Here is a 9,098-nt window from a genome sequence, read left to right as displayed (position 1 = left end):
CTGGACTGTAAATACTGGGCAAATCAGCCAAGTGGATAAAGCGTAATACAGTAGAATGATAACAATCTATAAGCGCAATCCATAAAGCTGCTGCTGTCAATGAATAGTATGACATCTGCAACCACACAAGCAGCCCGAAGTAGATACAAGTACAGAGAAGACTTTTCTTACATTGTAAGATGTGAGATGTGCAGGATCCTGTGCAGGCTGAGAGCAGAATCCTCCCGTCGCCCCCATTCCATTACCATGTAAAGAAAAGGACGGCACCTACACTCACTGAGATATACCAGATGGAAAGGAAGGTATCTAGGGATGGATTTGGTAACAAAAGAGTTAACAGTAAATTAGCTAGAAGGGAGACACCCAGTGGTAGGAACTTCAGAGAGGTTTTTTTTTAACACAGAAAGTGGCCTGTAAAGTGCATTACATTTTGTCTAGTATCACATACTCTATAAAATGAGAATAAATTGTCTGTAAAGTTGACCAGGTAAGCATCAAGGATAACTGGTTTCTGGGTTAAGACCCCTTCCTCAGATTTCATTGATGCACATAGGCTCTACCATATACACACATACCACCAGTGTGGAAAATATTATAGAGCCGCAACTAGTGCAAATTTTGTAAAAGAATGGATATATGAGTTGGGTCAGCGCACGGTCTTTGTGTTTATAGGTTTTGTTAATTTTCATTTATATTTTAAAAAAAGTAAATAAGTAAAAACCCTTTCAGCTTGTTTTGTAATTTCACTTTTGCCTAGTAGGACAAGAATTGGTTAAAGGGGTATTCCCACCTCACATACTCATCAGTCTGTACTGCTGTAAAATCTTCTTTCTTCCTGGTTTCTTGCATCATTTGGTGTGTGGGGTTTCACATGCAACCTGCCGTTTAGCTCCACCCCAAATTCGCATGTAGCTCCGCCCACCCATATTGGACTATGAAGTACAGGCAGCAGCAACTCCATTATGTGTTACATACAGAGACTGCCTGTCTCTGCCATAATGAACACAACTGAATTAGCTAACCTGATAACTGGGAGAACAGAAGAAATGAAAGCAACTCCTCTCCCCTATCTGATAGCAGGAAGGTCACGTGGTGTAGACACAGGAATAGCTAGATACACAGGCTGACTCCCGTGCACTTAGCCCCTCCTCCCTCCCCCCTGAGAGCAGCAGATACATCACTTGACTCAGGAGCAGCTAGGTCAGGGCTGTGGCCACAAAGAATTGAATAAAGTAAGATAGTGGACAAACAAAGCAGATTTGCTGAAGCAGTGTATTTAGGAAAAGTCTTACACCCACATTAACAAGCAGTATAGATAGGATCCTTGTGATGGGACAACCCCTTTAAGTGTACAGGTTAGGATTTGATACAGCCTTCTGTTAAGCTCACTCACCACACATATGTGAGGAATCTGGGGGAGATATAGCGTCCTTCTGGAACCTTCCCTGTCACCAACTCACTATATATATATATATATATATATATATATATATTTAGTGATGAAAATAATTTTGATCCCTTGCCAATTTTGTAAGTTTGATTACTGACAAAGACATGAACAGTCTATAATTTTGAGGGTAGATTAATTTTTAACAGTGACAGAATATCAAAAATAAAATCCAGAAAATCACATTTTATAAATTTATTTGCATTTTGTAGAGAGAAATAAGTATTTGAACCCCTACCAACCATTAAGAGTTCTGGTTCCTACAGACCAGTTCAAAGCTCCTTCATTAAAGATGGCTGTCTTATATTGTCACCTGTGTAAAAGACTCCTGTCCACAGTGTTGGATCCAGGCTTTGCGGGGCCCTGGGCAATTGATTTTTGTGGGGCCCTAGCTACCGGGGGTCTGGGGGGTATTCCAGGATTTTTTGAAAAAATTAGCCCTAAAAATGCGTTTTTGAGGCTTTTTTTTTACCCCCACCCCACTGTATTATATGCACCTCAGTACCCCCCCACTGTATTATATACTCCTCAGTACCCCCCCACTGTATTATATACTCCTCAGTACCCCTTCACTGTATTATATACGCCTCAATACCCCCTCACTGTATTATATACTCCTCAGTACCCCTTTACTTTATTATATGCTCCTCAGTACCCCCCACTGTATTATATACTCCTCAGTACGGTACCCCCCCACCCCACTGTATTATATGCACCTCAGTACCCCCCCCACTGTATTATATGCACCTCAGTACCCCCCCCACACTGTATTATATGCACCTCAGTACCCCCCCACTGTATTATATGCACCTCAGTACCCCCCCTGTATTATATACGCCTCAGTACCCCTTTACTGTATTATATACTCCTCAGTACCCCCCACTGTATTATATACGCCAGTCCTCAGTACAACAAACACATCATACTGTCCAGTGGCGTAACTAGGAATGGCGGGGCCCCGTGGCGAACTTTTGACATGGGGCCCCCCCGACACTGAAGATCTCGACCGAGTCCCTCCTACGCATTCCTGCGCGCTCTATTATGACCAATAATGGCCCCTGCACACAGTATTATGTCCCTTAGAGGCCCCTGCACACAGTATTATCCCCCATAGTGGCCCCTGCACACAGTATTATGTCCCATAGTGGCCCCTACAGGACTAAATACTGTCACCACCGCTGACTGCTATACCAGGACAATTGTGGATAAAAAAATCTGGTCATGTGCATTACAATTTAGTAACTCCATGTGCCTCATATTAATAGCAGTTAACCCCATCATGTCCCTCACATTAACCCCTGTGTACCTCACATAAGAGTTACTGATATGTGAGAGACATGAAGGTAATAATAAAGTATCTTCAGTATTATTACCCCCATATGTCTCACATATCAGTAACTCTTATGCTGAGGCACACAGGGGTTAATGTGAGGGACATGATGGGGTTAACTGCTATTAATATGAGGCACATGGAGTTACTAAAACAAAAGTAATCACCCCAAATGCCTGGTATTAATAAGTAACCCCAGTATGTACCTGTGTATCTTTAGTTTCGTTTTCATGGAGCAGCTTCTTCTCCTCTTCTGTGCAGGACGGCAGGAGCTTGGCAGGGATAAGCCCCGCCCCCTGGGCTCTCCTCAGCCCTCTCATTGGTGGGCAGTGGACAGGCAGAGAAAGGGAGAGAGGGGGAACGTCCTGAAGCGCTGACAGGAGCCAGACCTGCAGCTCCTAGTACACTGACAAGCTTTCAGTTCTATGTCTGTGCATAGAACTGAAAGCACAGCAGCGATCCGCTCACTATCAGGGAATCGAATCGGATTCCCTGTTATTTAGTGAGCGATCCACATGACATGCCTCCTGTCACTGTGTAGCCTATCGCGTACACAGACAGGAGGCAGCAGTCAGTGCTGTACCACCTCCCCCCTCTCTAGGTATCGCTGCGCATCAGATACTTGGAGCGGGCGGACGGTGGGCATCTGCAGGCAGCGCTGATGAGCTGACTGTCACTGTCAGTGTCTGATGCCGGGGCCTTGGGCTGCTCGGAGGTGGAGGAGGGAGGGTGCACGTGCAGGGCGCTTCAAGGCCGGCTCGGGCCCGGATCTCATGAAGGCCGGCTTCAGCGTGTGCTTGGCTGAGGCCTGTCCGGCCTGTGTCGTGCCTCGTATGGCGCGGGGCCCCGGGCGGTTGCCCAGCTCGACCGGCCCTGGATCCGCCCCTGCCTGTCCACATATTCAATGAATCAGTCAGAATCTAACTGCTACAACATGGGCAAGACCAAAGAGCTTTCTGAGGATGTCAGGCACAAGGCTGGAATGGGCTACAAAATCATAAGTAAAACACTGGGTAAGAAGGAGACAACTGTTGGTGCAATAGTAAGAAAATGGAAAAAATACAAAATGACTGGCAATTAACATCGATCTGGGGCTCCATGCAAACTTCACCTTGTGGGAGTATCCTTGATCATGAGGAAGGTAAGAGGAGTGAAACATGCTAGTAATAACCCTGACGTGAACTCAGTTTAACATCTTTGGAGAGACAATTGCTTTCCACTGACAGTTCCCATTCAATCTGATAGAGCTTAAAGAGGACCTTTCACCTCCTGGGGCACATGCTGTTTAATACACCGCTATAAAGCCGACAGCGCACCGAAATCAGTGCACGATCGACTTTCCCTTTCTGTGCCCCCGGTGAAGAGCTATCAGTGCCACTACCGTAGCTTTTCACTGTCAGAAGGCCGTTTCTGACAGTCAGTCAGGAACGCCCCTCCTCACAGTAGCGCCTATAGAGCTGTATTGTGAGAGGGGTCATTGCTTACTGCCCAGCGATGACACTGAGCGGTGAGGAATGCCCCCCTAGTACTTGTCTATGGAGAAGTACTGTGAGGAGGGGAGGGGGGCGTTCCTCACCGCTCTCGCACTACAGTGCAATAGACGCTACTGTAAGGAAGGGTGTTTCTGACTGACTGTCAGAAACACCCTTCTGACATTGAAGAGTTACCGGCACCGATAGCTCTTCGTCGGGGGCAGAGAATGTAAAAGCTGATGAATTCAGTGCACTGTCGGCTTTCTAGCGATGTATTAAACCGCATGTGCCCCAAATGATGAAAGGTCCTCTTTAAAAGGATCTGCAAGGAAGATTGGCAGAAAATCCCCAAATCCATGTGTGTAAATCTTGTGTCATTATAGCCTCAAAAACTGGAGGTTGTAAATGTCAAACGTCCTTCAAATAAGAACTGAGTAGAGAGTTTGGATACTTATGTCAATGCCATGTTAACTTTCTTCTTTTCAATAATTTAGGAAAGATTTCTAACATTCTGCTTTCACTTTGTCAGAATGGGGCATTGAATATAAATTTATGGAAGGAAACTTATTTTAGCACAAGACCACAACATAAAAAAAAGTTAAAAAAGTGAAAGGGTCTGAACACGTACTGAATGCATTGCAAGTGCTCATCATAATACTTGATCTTCTGCTCAAACAGTTTAACAGTTGCACAATGCTCGGTATTTATAGAACATCCAAACCTTTGCTCACAGGATCAATTTCACAACCCTCTTTAGTATTCCTCCTCTTTTGGGGTTTTTCCACATTACATTGCCATAGCCTTGATATCGGCATGTTCCACTTTGTCATTACAGCAACCATCAGACTTCACTGCACTATGCTTTTCACCAGTATTTTTATTTTTGTAGCCTGCAGCATAGAATTCACTTATTGTATGGATAAATTTATTGCCGCAGTCTATGAGCATGTTGCCTTTTTTCCAGACCCAAGTCAGCCACCAGTATCACAGGAGGAAGCTTTGGCGCATATGAACAGAAATATAGATGTTTTAGAAACTGCCGTAATAACTGCAGCACGAAAGGTAAATGTTTTACCAATATTAATGACTTTGTGTAATATGCTATATAATATTTCAGTATTAAGCATTTGATTATGTAAATAAGCACATTATATGGAATTGGCTTATTTACAAAGAAGGAAAAAGTGGCTTTGTTGACACAGTACACATTTGCAAGATTCATTTTGATGCTGCATTCTCATTGGGGTTTATTTCTATGAAAAACAGGACTACATCGGAGGGAATTTATGAAACTCTGTACTCAAAAATTCACAAAAAGTTTTGAGCTTTTTGCACAAAAAAATATTTTGTCATTTTACGCTTTTATACCACTAGCTCCACTTTTGAAAAGTATGTGGGAAATTGACTGTGGTTATTTAGAGTCAGGGGACAATCGTACACATCAGGGAGAGTGTTTGCCTACCTAGGCAGTACGGAGACTTACAAGTCATTCCTGCTCCGCTAGGGATTCTGGGTAAAAAATATGCAAATCTATTCTCCAGGATGGAATTAGGAGAACAGAGTGCACTCTGTACACCACCCTATAGAGGGCAGCATCCTTAACATCATGAACGACTCAGTTATGTGGATTTAATTGCCAAATCAGTATTTCTGTCCCAAAAGGAACAGATTCCCAGCAGGGCCCTCAGTCCCATTGTGTGAAATGACTTTCTTTGTAATGTATATTTCTGTCTGTATTTGAACCCTACAAATTGTACAGCGCTGCGGAATATGTTGGTGCTATATAAATAAAATTTATTATTATTATTATTAGTAAGGGCAGGGGGGTGTTGGTCTCTTCAGGAGTATAAGTGGAGGCCCAGTGGAAGTTATTAAACATAATAAACAGCATTATTCAGCTCTCCTGGGTTCTGGTGCGACCGCATGTCAGGGACCCCTGAGGCCCAATCACTCAGTCACATGGTGTGAAACGTACACACAAGTTTTGTGATGGTGCATTATCCACATGACTATTGAGGCCCAGTTACAAGCCTCAGAAGTCCCTGATGTCAGTCAGAAGAAAAGAAAAAAAAGGGGGATATTGTGGGAGGATTGGCCCAGTGGCAGAAGCAGCGGACCCAGTCAGAGACGGAGACAAAAAAATAATGTTTCAACAGGTTTTACCCTGTACGGTAATTTATCAAAAAGCGGCAGAAAATAAATAAGCCTTAACTTTCAGGCAAACCAATAACAAAAACTCCTGCTCGTCTGAGTGACTAAACACAGGTAATATCCTAACTGGACGGGTGACTTGCTTCAGCCACACGGTTAACACAGAGCAAAACAGTGGCAGCAGTTCACACTGGAATCTCACCAGTCTTCATGAGGTTGGGACAGAACCCGTCTCCTCCTCTCTCCCCACGAACTGCCCAGGTCTGAGGACTTTACAGCCTTTTATAGGCCTTTAATGAAGCCAAGTTCCCACCTGTGCTTGAGGACCCCTCCATAGAAGAATAAGAACAGGTTACATAATAAAAGAGGGAAATACTACTCACAGCTGAGGTTTTGTTACAGATACCTGTAATAATAACCTCACTTACCATACATGATTGAGGAATCTGGGGGAGACACCTTCTTACAATACCTAATATGTTTTATATCTATTCTTGTGAAGGTGGGAGGAATTCAACTTTTATTTATTGATTTTTTTTTCTTATGTTTTTGTAACTTTTTCATTCTTTTGTTTCTTTTTTATTATTTTATTAACCCTCCATCCCCTTCCCCAGGGGGCTTGAACCTGTAGTCATCCCATAGACTGCAATACAATTGTATTGCAGTCTATGGAGATTCACTACATTACTATGGAAGCTGGTCATTGATCTATTGCAATTTGTTCTTTTGAAGTCAAATATGTTCTTGTCTCTCTGCAGGGAGCACACATCATTGTCACACCAGAGTATGCTATATGTTGTTTTGATTTAAACAGAAAAAATGTATTTCCTTATCTTGAAGATATACCTGACCCTGAAGTCAATTGGATTCCATGCAATGAACCCAACAGGTATTTTTAAAAGTATAAACCTATAAGCCCTTCTTCATAGCCTCACAATATTTGGAAGTTATGCTAGGTTCACATTAGCATTGTGTTCTCTGTCTTTTGGGACTCAAACGATGTAGAAGCGGAGAGCTGTGACACATGGACACCATGTGTTCTGCTGGATGACCACCATTTCAAAACTGAATCCGGTGGAGAGAAAAGTCCTCTGTTGGAGACTCCACCGCAGATGTGAAAACAACCTTACACTACAAATGTCTAAGAAACAATTACACTAAATATTTGGTTGTAAAATTGTGAAGGTTAACGTTTACATTATCCAAATTGTTGTAGTAGACAAAAGGTTGCTTGCAACATTTTTTACACACAACAATAGAATTGCGCGGTGACTTGATTTTTTTTTTTTACAAATATTTGCTTACCATGTAGTTTAGTCTTTATAATCCAGCTGCATAATCCTCTCTGTCTTGTGTAAAAGAAACTGGAACTCTCATGTTGATAAGGCCCCTTGCAGAAGACCATGGGTGCGATCCGTGTGCTATCTGTGTTTTTCGCAGATAGCCCACTGACCCATTCATTTGTATGGTCACATGCACACGATCATTTTTTTTCACTGAGCTGTGAGTCCGCACCGCATCATATAGAACAGATCCTATTCTGTTCAGTTTTTGCGGAACGGACTGGCCCATAGAAGCCTATGGAAGACTAATAATCTAGGACAGCACACTGAGGTACTCAGTGTGTCATCAGCGTGCCATATGTTTTCATGGACAAGCTATTGAAATCAGATATTAGATGTCTCCTGTGTGTTTTTTTTTTTTTTTTTTGGTGGATCCACAAACTAGGATCACATAGTGATGGCACACTGAAGACACTTTGTCCATTTTTGTGGACCTACAGTACTGATGCTGAAGAAATACTGAAAACACACTGAAGAAACATTGAAGACGCACTGAAAACACACTAAAGATACTCAAAAAATACACAAAAACTGAACACTAGTGCACAACTATCATAATGGTAATGTGTACTGGGTTGCTTTTCCTAGGTTGCCTTGCCATATTTATTTGGGTATTCTTTAGGTTTGTCAGTACACATTTTTATGCGCAGGCAGATCACAAGAATTTCTTTTGTAACCGCTGTTTTATGCGAATTAGGTTTCCATTTGGGGGGTCCGCTTGTATCCACAGATGTAAACAGAGTCTTGAAATTAAAAAGAAAATGAAATATTCTATAAAATAAAACATTATTGCAAAACTGTTATATAGAATGAAATGTGTGTAGGGGGTACTGAGGAGCATATAGTACTGTGTGTGGGAGGGGTGAACTGAGGAGCATATAATACTGTGTGTGTGGGGTACCAAGGAGCATATAATACTGGGGGAGCGTACTGAGTAGCATATAATACTGTGTGTGGGGGTATTAGGGAGTATATAATCCTGTGGGGGGGCCACTATGGAGCGTATAATGCTGTGTGGGGGGCCTACTGTGGAGCATAGAACACTGTGGGGGGCTACTGTGGTACTGTGGAGCATATAATACTGTAGGGGGAGCCACTGTGGAGCATATAATACATTAATGACTTATTCCTTAGTAAATCCCTCGGCCTGCTCACCCTTACTGAGACTTGGATCCAGCAGGCAGATACGGCCTCCCCTGCTGCTCTGTGTCATGGTGGCCTACAATTCGCACACACCTCTAGGCCTGATAATAGGCAGGGTGGTGGGGTAGGCTTACTCCTGTCACCACAGTGCATTTTTCAGTCCATTCCCCCGGTCCCCTCACTCACGTTCTCCTCATTTGAAGTCCATGCTA

The 9,098-nt window shown here is 43.0% G+C and overlaps 1 protein-coding gene across 1 annotated transcript in view; it reads left to right on the top strand.

Moving 5' to 3' along the window:
• The first annotated feature begins 5,107 nt into the window (after window positions 1–5,107).
• Window positions 5,108–9,098, top strand: part of LOC142197581 (pantetheinase-like) — a 73,380-nt gene continuing 69,389 nt past the window's right edge. Inside the window, exons 1-2 of the mRNA XM_075267981.1 lie at window positions 5,108–5,311; window positions 7,159–7,289. Coding sequence (XP_075124082.1) covers window positions 5,108–5,311; window positions 7,159–7,289 — 335 coding nt within the window. The remainder of the gene's footprint in view (window positions 5,312–7,158; window positions 7,290–9,098) is intronic.

The sequence above is a fragment of the Leptodactylus fuscus genome, chromosome 3 (genome assembly GCF_031893055.1).
Source record: "Leptodactylus fuscus isolate aLepFus1 chromosome 3, aLepFus1.hap2, whole genome shotgun sequence".
Classification (NCBI taxonomy): domain Eukaryota; kingdom Metazoa; phylum Chordata; class Amphibia; order Anura; family Leptodactylidae; genus Leptodactylus; species Leptodactylus fuscus.
Note: the sequence above shows the minus strand (reverse complement) of the source record. Positions and strands in the feature narration are given on the sequence as shown.